A 25,247-nucleotide genomic window follows, 5' to 3' on the forward strand; every position below is an offset into this window, starting at 1 on the left:
AGGCGGGCTACAGTCCATAGGGTTGCAAAGAGTCAGATACAAGTGAGAGACTAAGCATAGCACAGCACATCCCTTTCAGAACCTGATACAAAGCTAGAGAAATATATACAGACTGATGTATGTTCTAGCCCTAGATTCTAATAAAGCAGCAACCACGCAACACCAGGGAAGATGGGAGATGACTCTCAATATCTCAGTGTTAAGAATAACATTGAGCTCTAGGAAATAAGACGAAAGTACAATTGCAACATCAGATAAGGGAAGATAGGTTCTTCAGGTCATTCCCCAATCTCTGAAATGTTTTATTTTAAAGGATTCTAGGGACAAGATTGCTTCATTGTTAATTAGTCTAGCCATCTAGAATATTTCTTACAGATAACTGAATTTTCCTGTGAATTTTCAGCACTGGCTTATTTTCCAGCCACAGATAGGGTAAATGTTGTGCTTGGGGCACCAGAAGGATAAGAATAAGCAGTTTGGCGGCATCTAGTTTCTGAAGCAACAGACTCTGCAGTGACCTTTCTCCTGTGTCACAGTTGAAATGCTAAGTGAGAGGTTCTGATAACAATCTTAAGGGGGATACAAGGAGACAGGGAGGGTCTCTCTGGTAGCTCAGTGGTAAAGAATCCGCCTGCCAATGCAGGAGACACAAGTTCGATCCCTGGGTCAGGAAGATTCCCCTGGAGAAGAAAATGGCTACTGACTCCAGTATTCTTGCCTGGGAAATCCCATGGATAGAGGAACTGGCGGGCAACAGTCCATGGGGTTGCAAAAGAGTCAGATGTGACTGAGCGACTAAACAACAGCAACAAAGGGAAGGATAATTCGCTATGCCAGTTGAGAACAAAGCGTTAGCTTGGTGATCATCTTGTCCGCGTCTCTCACACTGGAGATAGGGCGGTATTGGCTGGCTATGCAGTGGTTTAACGTCTCCAGCAATGGTCTCCTTGAGTGACCTTTTAGAAAAGTGTTAAGAAAGATTCAAGTAAAAAAGAACTGGTTGAAGTAAAAAGTCTCAAAAAAAGATGGGACGCTCAGTAGCTGAAAGTTAGCTACTTTCCAGCTAATTTTTACTTTTGATAAGACCGTGGCTACCTTTCTGTGCCTACTCCATGTTTTTTTCCCATTTGTAAAGGAGGGAGTTCTTATCTTGTAAGTGGCGAGCTATTTGGGAAGGATAAAAGTAGTGTGACATGTGCCTTGAGAGCCCACTGGAAATAATGGCTCGTGCATATATGTGCTTGTGCCTAGGTTTGTTTCAGTAGACCAGGAGTGGCCACAGCAATTTTCATTTTCTTGACATCTGATGGCCTGGTATCTGGGAAACGTCAGCGGCCAACAGTGACCCTTTACCTGACCGATGTCAGTGGAAACAACCACTCTCTTGGTGAGTCTGACAGTTATCACTTTAGGGCCACCAGAGGACAATCCAGTAGACCCAGGATTCTGCTCGATGTCTGTCTCTGATATTATTTGAGACCTTGTTACATCACATAGCTATTGAGAAGATAAAATGAACACTAGGTATGGAAACTTGATGCTACACAAATGGCTTAAAATATTATTCAACCCCGTTGTTTCTCTTCAGGAACCTATGAACTGTCATGCCAGCATAACCCGCTGGTTATCAACATAACTCATCACTCAAATGTCCTCTTCCACCATGCCACATCAGTGCTGCTGAATTTCTCAACCCCGTTGGTGGGCATCTCAGCGGTGGCTCTAAGGACATCCTCCGACACAAGTCCTTCAGCTCCCAACAGCTGCATCATCCCAGAGCAAAAGGGGCAAAATCATCAGGGACAAAGGTATAAAGTCCCCTTACTTCCTTTTCCCTTTCTTTTTCAACAACTGCTATCATTTTCTTACATACTATTGTATATAAAGTAGGTGTTTGTTTGCTAACTAAAAATGGGTCTCAGTTCAGTTCAGTTACTCAGTCGTGTCTGACTCTTTGCGAACCCATGAATTGCAGCACACCAGGCCTCCCTGTCCATCACAAACTGCCAGAGTTCACTCAAACTCATGTCCATCAAGTCGGTGATGCCATCCAGCCATCTCATCCTCTGTCGTCCCCTTCTCCTTCTGGCCCCAATCCCTCCCAGCATCAGAGTCTTTTCCAATGAGTCAACTCTTCACATCAGGTGGCCAAAGTATTGGAGTTTCAGCTTAGTATCGGTCCTTCCAGTGAACACCCAGGACTGATCTCCTTTAGAATGGACTGGTTGGATCTCCTTGCAGTCCAAGGGACTCTCAAGAGTCTTCTCCAACACCACAGTCCAAAAGCATCAATTCTTCAGCGCTCAGCTTTCTTCACAGTCCAATTCTCACATCCATACATGACCACTGGAAAAAACCATAGCCTTGACTAGATGGACCTTTGTTGGCAAAGTAATGTCTCTGCTTTTGAATATGCTATCTAGGTTGGTCATAACTTTTCTTCCAAGGAGTAAGCATCTTTTAATTTCATGGCTGCAATCACCACCTGCAGTGATTTTGGAGCCCCCCAAAATAAAGTTTAACACTGTTTCCCCATCTATTTCCCATGAAGTGATGGGACCGGATGCCATGATCTTCGTTTTCTGAATGTTGAGCTTTAAGCCAACTTTTTTGCTCTCCTCTTTCACTTTCATCAAGAGGCTCTTTAGTTCCTATTCACTTTCTGCCATAAGGGTGGTGTCATCTGCATATCTGAGGTTATTGATATTTCTCCCGGCAATCTTGATTCCAGCCCAGCATTTCTCATGATGTACTCTGCCTAGAAGTTAAATAAGCAGGGTGACAATATACAGCCTTGATGTACTCCTTTTCATATTTGGAACCAGTCCATTGTTCCATGTCCAGTTCTAACTGTTGCTTCCTGACCTGCATACAGATTTCTCAAGAGGAAGGTTAGGTGGTCTGGTATTCCCATCTCTTTCAGAATTTTCCACAGTTTATTGTGATCCACAAAGTCAAAGCCTTGGCATAGTCAACAAAGCAGAAATAGTTATTTTTCTGGAACTCTCTTGCTTTTCCAATGATCCAGCGGATATTGGCAATTTGATCTCTGGTTCCTCTGCCTTTTCTAAAACCAGCTTGAACATCTGGAAGTTCACGGTTCACATATTGCTGAAGCCTGGCTTGGAGAATTTTGAGCATTACTTTACTAGTGTGTGAGATGAGTGCATTGTGCGGTAGTTTGAGCATTCTTTGACATTGCCTTTCTTTGGGATTGGAATGAAAACTGACCTTTTCCAGTCTTGTGGCCACTGCTGAGTTTTCCAAATTTGCTGGCATATTGAGTGCAGCACTTTGACAGCATCATCTTTCAGGATTTGAAATAGCTCAACTGGAATTCCATCACCTCCACTAGCTTTGTTCATAGTGATGCTTTCTAAGGCCCACTTGACTTCACATTCCTGGATGTCTGGCTCTAGGTGAGTGATCATACCATTGTGATTATCTTGGTTGTGAAGATCTTTTTTTTATAGGTCTTCTGTGTATTCTTGCCACCTCTTCTTAATATCTTCCTCTTCTGTTAGGTCCATACCATTTCTGTCCTTTATTGAGCCCATCTTTGCATGAAATGTTCCCTTGGTATCTCTAAATTTCTTGAAGAGATCTCTAGTCTTTCCCATTCTGTTGTTTTCTTCTATCTTTGCATTGATCGCTGAGGAAGGCTTTCTTATCTCTCCTTGCTATTCTTTGGAACTCTGCATTCAGATGCTTATATCTTTCCTTTTCTCTTTTGCTTTTTGCTTCTCTCCTTTTCACAGCTATTTGTAAGGCCTCCCCAGACAGCCATTTTGCTTTTTTGCATTTCTTTTCCATGGGGATGGTCTTAATCCCTGTCTCCTGTACAACGTCTCAAACCTCAGTCCATAGTTCATCAGGCACTCTATCTATCAGATCTAGTCCCTTACATCTGTTTCTCACTTCCACTGTATAATCATAAGGGATTTGATGTAGGTCATACCTGAATGGTTTTCCCTACTTTCTTCGATTTAATTCTGAGTTTGGCAATAAGGAGTTCATGATCTGAGCCACAGTCAGCTCCCGGTCTTGTTTTAGCTGACTGTATAGAGCTTATCCATCTTTGGCTACAAAGAATATAATCAATCTGATTTCAGTGTTGACCATCTGGTGATGTCCATATGTAGAGTCTTCTCTTGTGTTGTTGGAAGAGGGTGTTTGCTATGACCAGTGCGTTCTCTTGGCAAAACTCTATTAGCCTCTGCCCTGCTGCATGCCAGTCTAAGAACTACTAAAAAAGACATAAGAAGCAAGCAAAGAACAATTTATAGAAGGCACACATGCATTTTATATTTTGCTCTTCTTTCCTTAGCTGAGAATAATTTTTATGTAAATATTTATCATCTTTACTAGGTCTTAAAATCTCTTGTACATATAAAACCACTGCCTTGAAATCAACGTTGCTATGTAAACTGCCAAATTTCCCTGCCAAAAACTCAATGTTCCCTAGGTGATGTACATTTTTCCACTTGTTCCCACCTGGACAGTGAAATAGTGAGTTTAACAATTAGTCTCTAAGGCATGCTATGTAATCAATTAGACTTACATATGGAAGTCAGGACTATATGAGCTATGTGTGCCATTCTGTAGATAGCTGTGACTGTCACCATGTAGATAGTGTTTCCTGGACTCTCAGCCACAGCTAGTATGGAACGTTGGTGTGGCCAAGGTTGGCCCTGATGAGGCAAGGAGCAAGTCAGACACAGTAATCTGTGCTGTACTTGTGCTGAATTCATTCTCTGAAAGGTCTAATCAGTTAGGTAGGACTACAGGTAACAGAGGTTGTTTCCTCAAGGAGTGAAGTGTCAGGCAATCGGGATCCTAGTCACAAAAGCTGGGGTTGCAGACAGTGCTCCGTCACCAAGGAGGGACTCCGATACCACCATGCCCAACCTAGGTATCCCAGAAACCCAATCTTGATTAGGAGGTAGACAGTACTAATATAGTATTTTAGTTATCTTTTGCTCTGTAGCTAATTGTATCAATACCAACATTTAGTGGCTTATCACAGTTTCTGTTGGTAAGAAATCTGGATGCAACTCAGCTAGGTGCCTCTGGCTTAGTGTCCCTTATGAGGTTGTCATTAGCTCTTGGCCAAGGCTGCAGTAATCTAGGCTCAAGTGGAGCCTTGCAGAATTTACTTCCAAGCTCACTCATGTGGCTATTGGCAAGCCTCGGGAGATCTGTGGCCAAATTCATTCGCATAGGTGCTGGTGTGGGCACAGTCACATAAGCATGGCTCAGTTCCTTGCCACACGAGCATCTCCATAAGCTGCCTGAATGTCTTTGTGACATGATGGCTAATAATCCAAAAACATAAAGAGAGCCAGAAAGGGTGAGTACATGAGAATCTGCCCCAAACGGAAGCCAGTCTTTTTATAACATAATGTTGGAACTGACAACCCATTACTTCTGGCATATTCTATTCATTAGAAATGAGTCAATTAGTCCTGCCCATACTCAAGAGGAAGGACGAGCATCAGAGCACAGATTACTAGCGGTCATTTACCACATGCAATGATAGTAGTTTATGTTAATTGAGTATTACCCATGTGCCGGACATTGTTGTAAGTGCTAGAAAGGAATAGGGTCTCGGTAATGGACATTGCAACATTAGCTAGTTCATCTGTGATTTTTAAGTCTCCTGAGTGAGCAAACATCTTCAAATATGAATGCAAAAATGTAGACTGTTAAAATAACATTGTTTACTAGAATGATTGCCTCTCTCTCATGTGTTTTCCAATTATTTTCTCTACTGGTTCTACCTCTGGCCTCAAGCCATACAGAATTTCTTTCAGGCCCCTGAACCATGTGTTCTTGATGAGCTCCGTGTCTTTGCACATAGTGTTCGTACTTTCTTGAATGCTGTCCAGTACTTCTTCACTTCAACTCACACTTGACCATCAGGATTCACCTTCTTCTATGAAGTTTTGGCAAGCCCCCTCCTTGTTTCCATAGGACATTGCACACAACCTACACTCTACAAAAGCAGCCATCTCATTGGGTGGTAGCTTATTTATTTTCTTGTTCTTTCCCACTCTGAACTCCCTACAGTAGGCATTCTGCTCAGTATCTCTCAATACCTAGCAGAGGCCCTGACATATCAAAGATGTCAGAAACTGTACATCTTATGACAGTTACAGGCCTTACTTCTAAATCCTCCATGGGACAGAACTGAACAAGCAAACTAAAAAAGAAGTCACAACCTCTCTAGACCCAAGGGACAAGAATTCCCTTACGCCATCACAGCTGTGAAATTTTGACAAAGAAGTTGATTAATTATGATCACTGCTGTTAATTCTTTGCTTATTTTCATTTGGCACTGCGGGAAAACAAGTTTTCTTATATGCATGCATGCAAACCAGTAGAAATAGGATATGATTCTCCAGTTTACACAGAATGTATCTGGAATGCATAAGCGTTTCCAAACCACATATGACTGACAGGAGGCATGCAAATTGGCTTTTCCTTCTCAGCCAGCAAATCAGTGCAATATAGTAAATTTTGATACATAGGGGACCTAATAGATCCCACGTATTTTCTTTGTGGACGGATTTAAAATCTGAACCCCTATATATTCTCAAAGGATGGAAGTCTTTTAGCATCTTTGTATCAATCACAGTTGTAAATGTAGATAGACCATAATTTGAAAGCCTCAAATTCTGGGCATAGGAAGAGGGATTCCTGACTACCGCCTTCTTACCCCTTATGACCTGAATTCCATTAATACTAAAATGGGCAAGGGAGAGCTGACAGATGCCTGGCAGTAGAAGATGTGTTCTCCATTTTGTATTTAACCATTAATAACCAATGGCCTAACTTCCTACATCACTGCACCTCTATTTATTTTTTGAAATAGACTCTATTTCTTAGAGCAGTTTTGGATTCACAGCAAAACTGACTGGAAAGTACAGCAATTTCCCATAAACCCCACCCCCCCACACACACACACAGTCAGTCTCCCCCACTCTCACACCTTCATCAGATGCACAATCAATGAACCTACAAGGACACATGATCATCACCCAGAGTCCACAGTTTACATTAGGTTCATGCTTGGCTTTGCATGCTCTATAGGTTTGAACAAATATATTTAATGACATGTATCTGTTACAGTGCCATAGAGTAGTTTCATGGCCCTGAAAATTCTCTGTGCTCTGCATAATACTGCATCTTTAAACCAGTGTGACTGGCCCACAGAATCTCAGCAGAGGTTCCAGTAAACCTAAGCCTGGCTTCCCAGTGACATTCATGATGCTTAGCTCGGACTCTTTGGCTTTGATCTGTCTCTTCATCTTGTTTCCCATTTTGCTATGATGGCTACCCAGTTTATGACCCGTTGGGCTTAGTCTTTTGATAACGGATCCTTAGTCTTGAAAACCAAGTTTAGTGTTCCTGGATTTGGTCTCCTCGTGCCCGCCTGTGGTCAGTCGTGTCTGACTCTTTGCAATCCCATGGACTGTAGCCCACCAGGCTCCTCTTTCCATGGAATTTGCCAGGCAAGAATATGGGAGTGGGTTGACATTTCCTCCTCCAGGGAATCTTCCCAACCCAGGGAAAGAACCCCACGTCTCCTGTGTCTCCTGCATTGGCAGGTGGATTCTTTACCACTGCACCACCTGGGAAGCCCCACCAGTGCCCAATAACAGTTAACTGCATTTTTTACTCTCTATTTCCTGCTCTAGCCATCTTTGGGAAAGGCCTTGCATAACCTTCCACAGTATCCCAGGAGTTGGAGTGTCAGGCAGATTCCCAACCATCTCAGGGTTGTGTTGATAGCTTTGGAAAGTGAGAAACATCTTTTTGATTAATACAGTGGGGTTTTGAATGTTTCCAAAATAGGATCCATGCACTAACAGGTTAATTTTCCTAAATGAGTAGATTTTCAATTCAGTTCAGTTCAGTCACTCAGTCGTGTTCAACTCTTTGCGACCCCATGAATCACAGCATGCCAGGCCTCCCTGTCCATCACCAACTCCCGGAGTTCACTCAGACTCACGTCCATCAAGTCAGTGATGCCATCCAGCCATCTCATCCTCTTTCGTCCCCTTCTCCTCCTGCCCTCAATCCCTCCCAGCATCAGAGTCTTTTCCAATAAGTCAACTCTTCACATGAGGTGTCCAAAGTACTGGAGCTTCAGCTTTAGCATCATTGCTTCCAAAGACTCATATAATCTACTTTGGAAATTCACAAGGTCAAGTCTAGCAGAATTTACTAATAGACAAGAATTTCTCATGGGTGTGTGTTTCTCCTACAACAAGATTCTGTTCTTTCAGTCATATGAACACAATTAAAATATTAGTTGCAGCTTCTCTGACCCTGCCTGATGGTATAGCCATTAAATGCCCCAGTGTTGAATCTTCTGAAGTTGAAGAACAGTATCTCCTTTTCCAGGGCCTGGGCTGATAGCAATGGTTGAAACTTCTGATCACCCATTTCTTTTCAGCATTTATACTTTCCTTTTACTGATTTGTTTTCTACCTATCTGCCTTATAAAAGGTTGAGAATATAACCTCCCAAATAATTGTGATTGTTTCAATTTATCCTTATATTTCAAACAGTTCTGGCTTTTTATAATTTGTGTTACATAATTAGGTGTAGAAGTACTTGTGACTGTTTTATCTTTATTGGGATCATACCTCTTGCCAACCCTTTTGCCCCTTTAAAAGGATTTGGCTTTGTATTACGCTTTGTCTGGAATTAAAATTTCCATCCCTGCTTTCTCTTTGTTTGTATTTGTTTGATAAATATTTGCCTTTCTTTTATTTTTAACCTTTCTCTATCTTCACTGCCAATGAGCCCAGGGCTATTGCTTCATTGCACTGTTTACAAAGACAGTAGGATTTCATTGTGTAAAACTACTCCAAGCTTTTATTCTGAAATTTCATCTTATGCTCCCTAAGCCCATAATATTCTTTAGGATTCTTTAGCATCGTTACCTTTGGGATGTTTATCTCCCAGGACTCAGTGGCCTTTGTCAATGGTTCTCCCTTCCCCTCACTCACTCCTACCTCCCTCCACCAAGACCCTTATACTTTCTGACTGGAAATCATGAAATTAGTAAAGAAAGAGTACTGCTGAAGACTAATGGGTAGAGGACAGATCTGTGGCCCCTGAAAGTAGTGCCCAGTTTCCTGGTCTTTACAGGGGCCAGGGAATGAAGCAAGACTGAGTCATTCCTTCTCTTGTATTGTGGCTCTATTCTTTATTTGCTCTGTGCCTTTTTTTTTTCAGAAAATAAACAACAGCAACAACAAAAATCACGTTTTGGCTTCCAGTGATGTTTCTCAATTCAATTCCAATACATTTTGAAATCGGGGAGGGGGGCGGCGGGGAATCCTCAGAGTCCAGCTATCCACCTTGGTTTTTGGTGTTAATCAGAGTTTTCCTATGTTTCTGTATTGTTGATATTTAAGGAGAAGGCAATGGCACCTCACTCCAATACTCCTGCCTGGAAAATCCCATGGACAGAGGAGCCTGGTAGGCTGCAGTCCATGGGGTTGCTAAGAGTCAGGCACGACTGAGCGACTTCACTTTCACTTTTCACTTTCATGCATTGGAGAAGGAAATGGCAACCCACTCCAGTGTTCTTGCCTGGAGAATCCCAGGGACAGGGGAGCCTGGTGAGCTGTCATCTATGGGGTTGCACAGAGTCGGACACAACGGAAGCAACTTAGCAGCAGTAGCAGCAGCAAGTGGGAAGCAGGGAAAAACTACCTCTGAGGATTCTTGTGAGACTGCTTGAGAATGATCCATGTGGAGTTTATAACCCATTCAAGCACCAGGTGGGACCAGTTCCATACTATTTCCCATCCTTATCTTTTTTCACCACCCTCCTTTTACAGAATGTGACAGTTATCCATCAGTTTACTGCTTCTCATCTCTAAAGTCACCCTCATCACCCAAACTCGTGGTACTAAGAATAGGATTCTGTTAATATTCACCCTTTGCTGCCTGGTACAGTGTTAACTCTTGTCAACAGAGAGTTCTGGAGACACACTGCAGGAGCAAGGGGCTTCTCTTCCTGTTTCAGATATGCCATCTTCTCTCTGGCTGCTGTGACATGCTCACCAGTGATGTGCAGGACACCTGTGGTCAAGGATGGCGGCCTTTGTGTTCCAGGTGGCTCTGCACCACAATAGTTAGAGGTGGTAGCTTAGTAATTGTGATCCCACAGTGTGTCATTGATTATCAGCATCCCATTTCCCACTGGGAAGTAACTGAGCACTGTACAGGCACAACCAAACTGATTCCCTCTATCTATGTGACTCTATCTTCTACCATCATTTCCAGTTCCATTCTGTGTCAGTTGGTCAAGCAGGACACCATAATTAGAATGGGGAAGATTAATCTAAGTAACTAGTAACAGGAAATGAACTCTTAAGGGGTAAGGAGAATACCTTGGCAGTTAATTTTAGAGAAGAATGGTGGATCCAGGGGGCAACCATTACTTTTGGGGATGGGGGGAGAGTATCTTGAGGAAGAGCACTCCCCTCCCTCCAAGGCTGTGATTTTTATCTCATTGGACAGGGTGGAGCACATTGGGTGACAGAGAAGGGTGCTGAGGTTTCGTAGGCTGAGACTGGAAATCGAGACACCACCCACTGGGGTGCTAATCAAGGCTCATTAGGAAGCTTTCTGTTGAGGTTCTGTTGGGACTTTCTGAAAAGCTGCCATAGCAAATGCTACTGAAACTGTCTGGGAGGTCACCTGCTGGGCACTGATGAGCTTGATGGAAAGCCACCCATTGGGGTACCAATGAGACTTTCTGGGAAGTCATTCAGTGGGGTACCTTTGCTGGGAAGCCAGCTAGGGTGCTGGTAGGACTTCTGGGACATGCAGGGTGTCACTGAAACTCTGATGCTGTGTCAGACATCAAATGCTGCTGAAGCAAGGAGAGAAAAGCACACGGGAATCAAGAAGAGACAACCCCTTCCTCCTACAATGTCTCCCCAGTTATATCTACTGGGCAAACATGACGTTATACTAACTCTCCAAAGAGCAATATTTGCATGGCCCCTCTTTAGTATCTCAAAGCAGGGCATTTGGAAATGACAGGCCATAGTTTGATTGCTGGCAGAAAATATTTTGTCAAATAACCATGAAGAAACCCCTTTTCTCTCTGCCTTTGATGTTCCAGATTAAGATTTTCCTGGCTTTAATTCTAAGACCAATTCTCTTCTTTCTTTCTTTTTTTAATTGAAGGGTAATTGCTTTACAGAATCTTGTTATTTTCTGCCAAACATCAACACGGATCAGCCACAGGTATACATATGTCCCCACCCTCTTGAACCTCCCTCGCCATCCCGCCCCTCTAGGTTGTTACAGAGCCCCAGTTTGAGTTCCCTGAGTCGTACAGCAAATTCCCATTGACTATCTATCTGACTGACTACTTACCTGGTAATGTAAGTTTTCATGTTACTCTCTCCATACATCTCACCCTCTCCTTCCTCACCCTACATCCCATGTCCACAAGTCTGTTCTCTATGTCTGTATCTCCACTGCTGCCCTACAAACAATTTCATCAGTACCATCTTTCTAGATTCCATATATATGTGTTAGTATATGATATTAGTTTTTCTCTTTCTGACTTACTTCACTCTATAATAGGCTCTAGGTTCATCCACCTCATTAGAACTGACTCAAATGTATTCCTTTTTATGGCTGAGTAATATTCCATTGTGGGCTTCCCCAGTAGCTCAGCTGGTAAAGAATCCGACTGCAATGCAGGAGACTCTGGTTCAATTTCTGGGTCGAAAAGATCCCCTGGAGATGGGATAGGCTACCCTCATGGGCTTCCCTGAAAGGGAAGAATCAGACAGTAAAGAATCCACCTATAATGTGATAAACCTGGGCTGTATCCCTGGGTTAAGAAGATCCCCTGGAGGAGGGCATGGCAACCCACTCTGGTATTCTTGCCTAGAGAATCTCCATAGACAAAGGAGCCTGGTGGGCTACATTTCATGGGGTCACAAAGAGTCAGACACGACAGAGTGAGTGACTAAGCAGAGCACAGCACGCAACATTCCATTGTATATATGAAACACAATTTCTTTATCCACTCATCTATCGGTGGACATCTAGGTTCCTTCCTGTTCTCAGTTCTAGCTATTGTAAATAGTGCTGGAATGAACATGGGGGTACCTGTGTCTTTTTCAATTTTGGTTTCTTCAGGGTATATGCCTAGTAGTGGGATTTCTGGGTCACATGGTGGTTTTCTTCCTGGTTTTTTAAAGAGTCTCCATATTGTCTTCCATAGTGGCTGTATCAATTTACAGTCCCACCAACAGTGCAAGAGGGTTGCCTTTTCTCTACACCCTCTTTAGCATTTATTATTTGTAGACTTTTTGATAATGACCATTCTGACTCCTATGAGATGGTATCTCATTGTAGTTTTGATTTGCTTTTCTCTATTAATGAGCAATGTTGAGCATCTTTTCATTTGTTTGTTAGCCATCTTTATGCTAAGACCAGTTTTCAATACAACTTCTACGTAGACTGAACTAACTGGACATTTATATTTTCTCTTTTTAATGTTTTGAACTTATTTTAAGTCCAAGGCAAACATAAGGTAAAAATATCACTTTAACTTATTCAGTATAAGTGCACATTCTGATTGAGATGGAAAACAAGTAATAGATACTTATAAAATTGTAGTGGGTTCTGAGGTTTACCTTAAACTGTAGCTTATTAAGACCAAGTATTCTACTATAAAACTGAATAAGACATTTATCTTTTAAAATGAATATCCATGTGGAAACCAGAGTTATTTCTTCGCTTTCTCTCTTGTTCTCACTCGCATTCTTTTTCACTCACTATATGTAGTCATGTCTTATCTTTTTTATCATTATGGATAATTGAGAGCAGAATTGGGTAACAATTTAGGTCTAAAACGGTGAATGTTTGTCTGTACACATTGTATTTATATTGCTGTGTTTTATTTCACATAGAAAAAAGACTTCTGAAAAATTTAATGTAGAGTGATTTGTAGAACTAATTATTCTATATGGGGTGTGTGTGTGTCTGTATAGAGAAAGGGGCAGACTATATTTTAATATAGAAATATTCAAAAAATATTTATTAAGTACCTACAATATGCCAGGAATCATTTTTCAGTTGAGGAAACTGAGACTCAGTGTGTACAAATTCACCTTATTTAAAATTAGCAAAACTAAGACTAGAATAAAATTAATTTGTTTTTCTGTAAAGGAAGTTTCTATTTTATGGATGAAAGACTATTTTATAAATATACTCATGTCTATTACTACCCAGGAAATCCTACCCTCTCCCTCAAACCATATTCAGATTAGGATAACAAGAGGTTAACTGGTATAATTAAAGAACACCTGTATTTTAGATATATTTATGCAAATGGCATATTTCTTTTGTGGAATCCATGAAATTAAGAAATATAGATGTGGGCTCCAAGTAACGCAGGTGAGCTTGTGACATTTGATGGAGTAGGGGATAAGAGATGGAACTGTAAAGATACTTTGGGGGCTTCCCTGGTGGTCCAGTGGTTAAGAATTCACCTGCCAGTGTAGGGGATACTGGTCAGATCCCTGCTCCGGGAAGATCCCACATGCCTCAGGGCAACTCAACCCATGTGCCACGACTTCTGAGTCCATGCTCCAGAGCCCAGGAGCTGCGGCTGCAGAAGCCCAAGTGCCCTAGGGCTTGTGCTCTGCAACAAAAGACGCCATTGCAATGGGAAGCCTGGTCACCAAGACCAGAGAGTAACCCCCTCTCACCGCAACTAGAGGAAAGACCAAGTATGAAGCAGTCAAAACCCAGCATAGCCAAAGATAAACAAAGCAAATAAATCTTTAAAAAATACTTTGAACTTTTGGGAAAGCTCAGGAAATGAATTATCTGCAGTGGAGCAATTTTATGGACAGAATCCAGAGGATTTGGGGTCGTTAGAAAAAGAGATTTTGACCCAGCTCCTATGGGGTCCTTGTTGTTTCTGTTCAGTCACTCAGTAGTGTCCAACTCTTTGCAACCCCATGGACTGTGGCACAGGCTTCCCTGACCTTCACCATCTCCCAGAACTTGCTCAAATTCATGTCCATCAAGTCAGTGATGCCATCCAAGCATCTCATCCTCTGTCATCCCCTTCTCCTGCCTTCAATCTTTCCCTGCATTGGGGTCTTTTCTAATGAATCAGTCCTTCGCATCAGGTAGCCAAAGTATTAGAGCTTCAGCTTCAGCATGGGCTCCTAGCCCAGGCAAAAAGAATCTCAGTCCCCAGAGGAGAGAAAATCAGAGAAAAAAATATACAGGTAAGCCAGAAACAAGAACTACAATTTAAAGCCAGGTTTATGTGTGTATTCGTTTTCTATTGCCATGCAGCAATACTGCTACATACTGAGCAGCTTAAACCAACACACATCTACACTCTCAGTTTCTGAGACTCAAGATTCTAGGCCAGATTTGCAGCAACTTGGATGACCGAGGGATTGTCATACTGAGTGAAGTTGGTCAGACAGGGAAGGAGAAATACCGTATGACATCCCTTATATGTGGAATTGAAAAAGAAATGATACAAGTGAACTTACAAAACAGAAAGAGATTCATGGACTTAGAGAATGAATTTATAGTTGCTGAGAGGAAGGCGTAGTTAGGGAGTTTGGAACAGACGTGTACACACTGCTATATTTAAAATCGATAACCAGCAAGAACCTACGGTATAGCACATGGAACTCTGCTCCATGTTGTGGGGCAGCTTGGCTGGGAGAGAAGTTTGGGGGAGAATGGATACATGTATATGTATGACTGAGTCCCTTCCCTGTTCATCTGAAACTATTACAACATTGTTAATCAGCTGTCAGTCAGTCAGTTCAGTCGCTCAGGCGTGTCCGACTCTGCTACCCCATGAATCGCAGCACGCCAGGCCTCCCTGTCCATCAGCAACTCCCGGAGTTCACTCAAACTCATGTCCATCAAGTCGGTGATGCCATCCAGCCATCTCATCCTGGGTCGTCCCCTTCTCCTCCTGCCCCCAATCCCTCCCAGCATCAGAGTCTTTTCCAATGAGTCAGCTCTTCACATGAGGTGGCCAAAGTACTGGATCATTAGCATCATTCCTTCCAAAGAACACCTAGGGCTGATCTCCTTTAGAATAATCAGCTGTATCCAAATATAAAATAAGAAGTTTAAAATAATAATAATTTTAAAAAGATTCTAGGCTAGGCTCAACTGGATCCTCTATAAGGCTATAATAAGGTGTCAGCCAGGTCGGGTCATTTGAAAGCTCCTGTGGGGAAAGTCAGTTTCTAAGCTCACACAGTTGTTGACATTTGGTCCCAGAAGGCTGCCTGACTGAGGGCTCCATTTCCTGCTGGCTGTTGCAAGGTCCTGTCCTTAGTTCCTTGCCCTATAGCCCTCTCCACTGGGCAGCTCACGCATGGCAGCTTGTTTCTTTAAAGCTGGCAAAGGGAGTGTTTCTCAGCAAGAGTACCTTTCAGTCTTGGGTCATGTATAATGATCAGAAGGGACACTGTCACCTTTGCCATATTCATTGGTTAGAAGTAAGTCATTGGTCCCACCTGCACTCAGGTTGAGGGAATTACACAAGATTGTGGATTCCAACAAGCTGGAATCATGTGCACCAAAATGTGTGAGCCTGGACTAGCTGGCTGTGTTCTTAGACCTTGGAGTTACAAGGACCTCATTCCTGATAGAGCCACACACGGTACTGATGTAATTTTAACTTACAGGACAGCTTGGCTCACAAGGACATGCAAGGAATTTGCATGCAGAAATAAATCGGAAGGGAAGAACAATGATTCTAAAAGGATGGTCTTTCTTTTTTTTATTTTTTATTTATTTTTTATTTTTTAAATTTTAATATCTTTAATTCTTACATGCGTTCCCAAACATGAACCCCCCTGCCACCTCCCTCCCCATAACATCTCTCTGGGTCATCCCCATGCACCAGGCCCAAGCATGCTGCATCCTGCGTCAGACATAGACTGGCGATTCAATTCTTACATGATAGTATACATGTTAGAATGTCATTCTCCCAAATCATCCCACCCTCTCCCTCTCCCTCTGAGTCCAAAAGTCCGTTATACACATCTGTGTCTCTTTCCCTGTCTTGCATACAGGGTCGTCATTGCCATCTTCCTAAATTCCATATATATGTGTTAGTATACTGTATTGGTGTTTTTCTTTCTGGCTTACTTCACTCTGTATAATCGGCTCCAGTTTCATCCATCTCATCAGAACTGGATGGTCTTTCTTTATAGGAATTCCCCAGTTCTTGGTAGGTGGATTATCTAGGCAGCCTTTTACCAGAGAATGTCCTCTTTATGCTCCATTATCTAGATACTTCACATCCATTTTATGACTGACACATTTTTACTTTTTATTCCCAAGTTCATTTTCCCTTTTGTCTAAGCCTAAGCCACCTTCTCGATAGCTCAGCTGCAATTGTTCATATTATTCATTAAAATGAAAAATAATCAGTAATATCAACTGGGTTTCCTAGAAAGTCATAAAATTATTAAAAATCTTTAAAAATGAGGTTATTATTAAAATAACCTGCATTCTGACTCCTCACAATATAGGAAAATTGAGAGTTAATTGTTTTTAGCAATTTTGGTCCAGTAAAATGTAGTTATATGTGTGTAAATGTGTGTGTGAATAGTTCACTATACACAAAGCAGTCTTTTGGAAAGATTAATGTTCAAAGAATTATATACCTAAATTTTGAAGTGGCTTAACTTTTAAAATGATAGTGCCTTTCAAGAGGGTACTATTTTTTAAGTAAAAAAACACATATTTTTGTAAAGAGCAGTGTCATCCTCAGATTTTCTCCTCTTTCTTTCCTTTTTTTCTTATCTGCATAAATCTTCATTTTCCTATTTGCTTAAAGCAAACTGAACATAAACACATAAAGTTTAAGTCAAGAGAAAATAATGAACATACATTGTATTTTTGTACCATTCTATATTCAAGGCAACAATTTTTAAGCAGATTTTATCTTCTGCATTAAAAACATTTTCCTATTAGTCTGTTCTTGTGGACATCAGTTGGAGTTCAGCCCCAACTTCTGTGTACTTGACATAAAAATGCCTTAACATACTTACCATACTTTGTTAATCATGCTTGTGTAAAGAAAAGAATCAGATAATCAAACAGTGAGTTGTCAAAGAATAGTGTGTAGCTGGTTTGTTTTCAAATGCCCCAGGATGCACAGAGACTCGCCAGTTAGTGTGCATGTATAATAGTGAGGTCAGCAGCAGTCCTTCCAGTGAATATTCAGGGCTGATCTCTGTTAGAATTGACTGGTTGGAACTCCTTGCAGTCCAAGGGACTCTCAATAGTCTTCTCCAGCACCACAGTTAAAAAACATTAATTCTTCGGCACTCAGCCTTCTTTACAGTCCAACTCTCCATCCATACATTACTACTGAAAAAATTATAATTTGACTATATAGACCTTTGTTGGCAAAGTGATATCTGCTTCTTAATACATTGTCTAGATTTATCAAAGCTTTTCTTCCGAGGATCAAGCTATCTTTTAATTTCATGACTGCAGTCATGGTCCACAGTGATTTTAGAGCCCAGGAAAATAAAATCTGTCTTTGCTTCCACTTTTTTCCCTTCTATTTGCCATAAAATGATTGGACTGAATGTCATGATCTTAGTTTTTAATGGTGAGTTTCAAGCCAGCTTTTCACATTCCTTCTCAAGATGTTTTTAAGTTCCTCTGCACTTTCTGCCTTTAGAGTGGTATCATCTGCATATCTGAGGTTATTCATATTTCTCCCAGCAATCTTGATTCCAGCCTGTGATTCATCCAGCCTGACATTTTGCATGATGTACTCTGCATATAAGTTAAATAAGCAGATGAAAATATACAGGCCTGTTGTACTCCTTTCCCAATTTTGAACCAGTCAGTTGTTCCATGTCTGGTTCTAATTATTGCTTCTTGACCTGCATACAGGTTTCTCAGGAGACACATAAGGTAGTCTGGTGCAAAGAGCCAATCCATTGGAGAAGACTCTGATGCTGGGAAAGACTGAGGACAAAAGGAGAAGGGGGCAACAGAGGATGAGAGAGTTAGATAGCATCACCCACTCAATGGACATGAATTTGAGCAAACTCTGGGGGCTAATGCTGCAGTCCCTGGGGTTACAAAGCATCGGATGTGACTTTGTGACTGAACAGCAGCAACAAATACTAGTTCAGTCACCTTTGTTGTCTCTGTGAAGCTTCTATTCTTCAGATCCTGTCTCCTGAACCAGAGACTACAACAATAAATAATCAAAAGAGAAAGACCAACAATCAACTACTACCAAATCACTTATAACATTCCACTTGCAATTTGTGAACCTTGGTAACATGCGGGGTTAAAGCTGCCTCAGGCTATCTCCCTCCGCTGCATCACATCTTCAGATCCCTTTCCATGGCATCCCTGTACTGTGACACAAAAGATGTCTTTACCCTTAGAAAGCAAATCCTGAAAGGGTGGATCTGCTGACAGTGAAGATAGGGCCTTCATCAGTAAGTCAAGTATAGAAGATTTCTGGGTCACCCTCCATTGTCCCTAGAGAATTTTCTGTAGACGTGGGATTTTGAGTGGGGTGTGGGGAGGTTGGAGGGATATGGTAGAAAGGAAAGCACTTTTTCCATAGAATTCACTTGACCTGAATAATCCCCAGATAATTTCTGGGAGGAAGTGGCTATGTTTTTCCATTTGGAAGATGTTGGGACTCGGGTGTGGACAGGTGTCTTCTTGGCTGCACCGTAGATTGTAGGTAGAGTTGAAGCTACATTATGGGAGTCCTGAGGGTTCTGAGTCCAGGGACGAGCAGCTAGAGCCCAGCTCAGCACCTTGCACTCCATCCCTGCTATAACCACTGTGTGATCCTGGTCTTGGTAACAGGATCATTCCGTCTCTATTGTCCATCATTCTGCTTCATGCTCCATTATTCCCTGGAACCCTCATTGCTGCTGCTTTACCAGTTCCTATTGTACTTCAGTTATTTGAAGCTCAATTTAAAATGCTGACCCTTTCCCTTCCTTCTCTGCCTGGACTGGGCTCCTATACCTTGCCAGGCCTTTTCTTCCCCTACTCAGTCCTATGTAAACCATTCCAATCACTTCCCTTCTGATAGCCTCACAAAGTAAAGGACTACTTCCTTTTTTTGTGCTGGGGCTGCAGGTTAAAGCATCAATTTATCCTTTGACTCTTCATCTTTTCTATTTAGCAGAGAGTTTCCTTTTAATGTTTCAGGATGATGGGAAGTGTCATCTCTTGCTGCTGGGAAAGGCACTATAGAAAATGAAATATGTATTGTATTTCTATTCATTTGAATATCTTCTTCCCCAAAACAGCTTAGCAAATTAACATTGAATCTATTTTCTCTTCTTAAGCAAGAAAAGAATTATAACTGCTCAGTTGTTCCCTAGATTTCTTGCTCAACTTCCTCTTCCCAGAATGATTTGTCCATAAAATAAGAGGGAAGCAGGAGAATCCACTGGCGAGGATTCTGGTTCTGGCTGATGACGGAAGGCCTGGTGAACCACAGATCTGCTTTGGGAGCTGTAGAGTCTTTTCAACTGTTTGCTGTCATGGGGTTATAGAGGAAAAATGGAAAGGTCATGGACATGGTCTCACTTAGGTGTTTATTGGAGCATGGCTAGACTATTCTAGAAAAAGCCTGTATTAAAATATTACGTGGCCTGAGATGGTTCCTAGTGGGATACATTCTTAGAACCAGTTGGGTGGCAGCTTTCAGATTTTGAGTTTCAGTGCTAGGAATAGGCTCAGGCAACTTAGGATGACCTGAGGCTGGAGACTGCTGCTAAAAATGGCTTCAAAACGGCGACTTCAGGACACTAACTCCCAATGTCTTATCATAGTGTCTAAAACTCCACAGTTGGGAATTATTTTGTTCAAGTCCTGATAATCTCCAGCAGTCTCTTTAAAATAGTCAATAACCACTTAATAGAAGTAGAAATGTTTTAAGTCATTATCAGCTATTTATGTCAAAGATATTCTCTTATAGACCTTGCCAGTTGGAAATCAGGCCAGAGCCCTGCCGAAATGCAACCTAGGGTAGGCATCTGGAAGTTTGGGGGAGTATGAGAAGCAGGAAAAGTGGTGCCAAAATGAGAAATTAGCTTAAAATATCACCTGCTTCCCAATTTTGCTCAGGGCTAGCCCTATGCTAACGGTCTGTATTATTGGCAGCTGATGGAGAAAGCACAGAAAATAAAACAAACCAATATTTCCAGGGTTCTGTTGTTTTGCCAGCCTGCCAAACAGGCTGTTGATAGATACGACCCGGCATTCTGGTTGGAATGACTCTCAGGCCATGTCTGGTTCTATGTAGCCATAACCGCAAGAGCAGCAGAAGCCCGGTGATTTGAATGGCAGCAAACCTGTTGTCCAGACCTCTGCTTCTCACATCTGGCCACATCATCTAGTCTCACCACACAGTTTTAGGAAGTCTCTTTGCTCCTTTGGGCCTTCCTGTCTCCATAAGCAAATGAGCCATTGATGTTGCAAGGCTTAGGAATGCAAAGAAGAGCAACAGGACAGAAGGGAGTAATATTCCAAACCTGATGTCCACCCAGGACTGATAAATTCCTGAATTACAAGATGATAGGAACAATGCAAGGCTTCTGTTGGGGAGTCAAGAAACTTTATAGGCAAAAGAAGCCAAGGGGAAAAGTCCTGGGCTGACATATGTTTTATGTTCTACTTCTGTATATGAATTTGGGACTCATTCAAGGTTGTAGCTTGTGACTCCTTAAGACCTCAGTCAACACAAAGCTTGTATAGTAGAGCATGCAGAAGGCATGCTACCCTTTCTGCGTGCCTTTTAGATACTGTTCTAGGACTGCCATATGTGAAAGCTCATGTGCATTAAACTTTATTCAGAGTACTATGTTGTTCCCTCACTTACCTCTGCCTGTTTCACAATTCCTCAGCACTGGCTTATGAATATGTCTGGGGAAGTGTCACTCCTGAATTAATAGTTTAATTGAGGCCCCAGGATACTTTTATTGTTTATTTTTTAACCGGAGGAATGCCTAAGGGTAAGTGGTGGTGCAGTGGGAGTCAGCAGTGCGGTCATTTGGGGGTTCCATTGATCATTCTTCATTAGGAAATGCACCACCTGGAGATTGTTCCTGCCTTTGCAAGTGGGAAAAAAATGTTTATATATATTTATTATATAGATAGATATGTGTTCTATATATTATGTTTGTTGTTATTATTATCGTCATTTCTGATGAGTGATTATGCTTCCTTGGTGCTGTTCTAGGGTGCACATTCTTTGCTGCTTAGCCAGAAATTGCTTTGACTCTTTTTTTGGCATTTCACATATTTTACAACTACATTAAAGTTGTCAGTTCTGAAACTTGGTGAGACGGCTTTGGAAAGGCAGTATATATTGGCTGTGTGATAGAAATCTGTTTTACTTTAGAAGAAAGTGAAAATGAAATTCGTTCAGTCGTGTCCGACTCTGCGACCCCCATGAACTGTAGCCTGCCAGGTTCCTCTGTCCATGGAACCCTCCAGGCCAGATGACTGGAGTGGATAGCCATTCCCTTCTCCAGAGGATCTTCCCAACCCAGGGATCACAACCAGGTCTCTCACATTGCAGGTGGATTCTTTACCGTCTGAACCACCAGGGAAGAAGAAGGGTCTTTGGATGGGACTTCTAGCATTACAGTCAGGCATGGCAAAAGTTGTGCCCAGAACTAGAAATGAGCAAAGCAAATTGCCCGGTACTGGGGCTACTGGATTCCAGTCCTAACTTATCAATAGGTCACATTCTAGGAAGAGATGGATGTGTCCTGACAGAGGTCTTTTCAGGGGCCAACTTTGGGTCAGAGACTTCAACTGAAGGACAGAGAACACCTCTGCTTTCCCAGCATAGAGGAAGGAAGGAGAAGTCTACTTAATCCAATATTAATTTCTTTGTCACGGGATGGAAGAATCAGAATTATTACTGAGACTCCCCTGTTTCTGTCAGATGAGATTCTTTAGAGGAGAAAAATTTGAATCAATTTTCTCTTCTTGGTCCCATATGTTCTTTCAGTAAAACCCTCAAAGTACTGGCTTTGTTCTGTCCAAGAAGGCCAATGGAAATGTACTTGACGTTTAGTCTGGTTCTTGTCCTGCAGAGCAAAGATGGAACCAGTAGAGAGGAAGAGGTAGAATGGGGAGCCAAAAGGAGGCCATATCTTTTTGTATTTGTTTGGCGAAACAGCAGAGCTCTCTAGGAATGGATGTTATTATTATTATTATTTGGTTTTCCTATTGGTGGTGGGATGATTAATGAGGACTCCATCTCTTCCAGTCCATTCTACATTCCGTACATTCTTCTTCCATCTGCTGCCAAATCCAGAGCATGCATTCCTTCTTAGCCCATAGCCTCTTATTTCAATAAGAATCAGTAAAACAGTGAAGGAATGCAGACGTATCTGATCCTCTTTTACTATTTACCCTTCAAAGAGTTGTTGCTGCAGAAACCACTGGGATTGCTATTCTGTCAATGGTGACACTTCCTGGATAAATGAATTGCAATATTTTGTGTAACTTAACAACTTAAAGGTTGGAACATTAAGCAAAAAACTTACAGTGGGCAAGGAAGATTGTAAGTAACTCTTTTTTTTTGGTTCTCTACCACCTCCTTCCCATTCATGGGTTTTCTGTACTCCCACCCCAATACCACCATCACTTCATCTAGGATATTAAATACCATGTTAAAGCTGGGAGAGACCTTTAAGAGAACATAGTTCAATTTCATCATTTTATAAATTTGCACACAAAAGGCCAGAGGGATTAAGAGACTTACCCAATGTGATGGAGCTAAGAAGGGACATGCCAAGACCTGAACCCAAGTCATGTGGGCCTTAATCTACTACTTTCTCCATCATGTTATGCTATTTCTCAAAAACTGTGGTACAGAAACCAGAATGGTTCTCCTAAACTAACCTGGATTCCAGGTATCAAACTGGATGCCTGAGAGAAGGTGGGACATTGACTTTAGAAAAGTTCACAAGCTGATGTCATCTTGATTTTGAGTTTGAGCTAAAGTTTAATTTGATGTTTGTTATTATATTGTAGCCTGAGTATGGTAGGAAGTTCTGAAATATCCCATCATTTCTGTTAGGGTGTTTCCTCATCTCTAAAATGGGAAATTAAGGTTGAATTATCTTTAAGGTCATTTAAATTAAGGTCACTTGAATTATCCTCTAAGATCACTTTTAAAGGTCTTCTCCACTCTTCAGCAATAACATGCAAGAAATGGGGTCTTTGGTGCATAATTTCTCATTAACTCTTACATGGAAGAAATAAGGTTTCACTATTGAGTCTGACTGACTCTGGAATAGTGTCACAGCCTCCTAAAATTCCTCATGGGTAGCTCAGACCCTCAGGGGAACCTTACGCCAAAGCTGTGAGGAAGCTGTGGATAGGACAGCCAGGACTTTGCCCATTCCTAAGGAACTACCCAGCTTTCCAAGTATGGCCCTTGGCTGGAAGTGTGGCCAGCTTCCCTTTAGTGGCCTCATGCAATAGAAAAATTTTTAATGTGCCTTATTTGGCCTACCTTGGGAGACAGCTCGTGGCAGATTTGTTACTGAGTCTGTCTGCTCTTTGCTGAGAATGATGTCTGCTTTCTGGTGTTAGCCATGCTCTTTCCTTACCAACCTTTGGAAGGTAGGAGAAGATTTGGGAAACTTGCCTCTAAGCCTATCATCAAATATTGATGTTGATGCTTTTCCATATCAGTTCAGTTCAGTTCAGTTGCTCAGTTGTGTCTGACTCTTTGCAACCCCATGGACTGCAGCACACCAGGCTTCCCTGTCCATCAGCAACCCCCAGAGCTTGCTCAAACTCATGTCCATCGAGTTGGTGATGCCATCCAACCATCTCATCTTCTGTCATCCCCTTCTCCTCCTGCTCTCAATCTTTTCCAGCATCAGGGTCTTTTCCAATGAGTCAGTTCTTTGAATCAGGTGGCCAATTCTAAGTATTGGAATTTCAGCTTCAACATCAGTCCTTCCAATGAATACTCAGGACTTTCCATATAGGTTCTCTAAATTTGTTAGTCAGAATTTAAGAGACCCACACCTACTGAATTTTCTTTAGCTCAGTGGAAAGGAAATGGTGATTTTTGTCTATGTTTTTAGAGTGTTGCTTTGTGCTGTGTTCTGTCCGGTCTGGAAAGCACTGGAGATAACTTACTGGCATATCTCTTTTGCCTTTCCAAATCCTATTAATTTATTGAGGTCAAATCCTATTCAATGATAAAATTTCTCTGGAACAGCCATGGATTTATAATCAGTACCACATGATTTAATTATTTTCTGTCTTTGACTATATTGAAAGCTTCTTCAGAATTAGGGAAATGTTTTATACTTTTGATCTGTCTTATGGCTCCCATGTGATAATTTGTGCTGAAAACATTAAAGCATAATGATGAAACAGTGGGGCCAGTTTCTCCTGCTGGAATCAGTATTATTATTTTATAGTCTTGGCCTATGGAATTTGTTGACTTATCTTTCAGGTTACACATATCCGAATCTTTGTGGTACTGAGTTTCACTTCTGATGAGCATCAGGAACTTTGAAAGGTAAAATAAAATCACCACTGTGAGGATCCCACCACAGCCCTACAGAATCACACTCTCCAGGGGGAAAAGCCCGGGTATCCATATTTTTTAAATGCTGCCTAAGTGAGTCAAAACACAATGATGATTGACAATGTCTGTCTTGCGACAGATGAGGGCCATTCTTTTATGGAACTCTGCCAACAGAGATTTCCCAAGGCATCATTTGGAGGCCCAAACATAAAGGAAACACACACATCATTTTGGTAGGATGGTGCTAGAAGTGTGCCTGGATACCCACGAGCAGATAACATACATTTTGCAACAGAATTTTTCTATTGAAAGCGTTTTTTAAAACCCTCAAAAGCAATTACTTTGGGGAGTGAGAACCAGAAGAGAGAGAGAGAATAGAGGCATACTGGGGAAGTGGAGAGACAGAGAGCAAAGCTGGAAGGATGGGTAAGGGGACCATCTACATAGTGTAATCTCTAAGGACCTATTGACTTAAAATTCCACCATGAAAAACTCATTCTTCAGTCTGCAAATGTTGCCTCCCATTAAAATGGAAATAGTTGTGAATCATGTCTGACTGGGTGTATCATATCGTTACCTGAGAACACATTGTGATGGGGTGTCAGGAAAGGTCTGGAAA

General features: G+C 41.7%; 1 protein-coding gene across 1 annotated transcript in view; it reads left to right on the plus strand.

Moving 5' to 3' along the window:
- The window catches only part of PAPPA2 (pappalysin 2), a 318,373-nt gene that overhangs the window by 193,429 nt on the left and 99,697 nt on the right, over positions 1-25,247 (plus strand). Inside the window, exons 12-13 of the mRNA XM_069546135.1 lie at positions 1,252-1,387; positions 1,589-1,808. Of these exons, the coding sequence (XP_069402236.1) occupies positions 1,252-1,387; positions 1,589-1,808 (356 nt within the window). The remainder of the gene's footprint in view (positions 1-1,251; positions 1,388-1,588; positions 1,809-25,247) is intronic.

The sequence above is a fragment of the Ovis canadensis genome, chromosome 12 (assembly GCF_042477335.2).
Source record: "Ovis canadensis isolate MfBH-ARS-UI-01 breed Bighorn chromosome 12, ARS-UI_OviCan_v2, whole genome shotgun sequence".
Classification (NCBI taxonomy): Eukaryota; Metazoa; Chordata; class Mammalia; order Artiodactyla; family Bovidae; genus Ovis; species Ovis canadensis.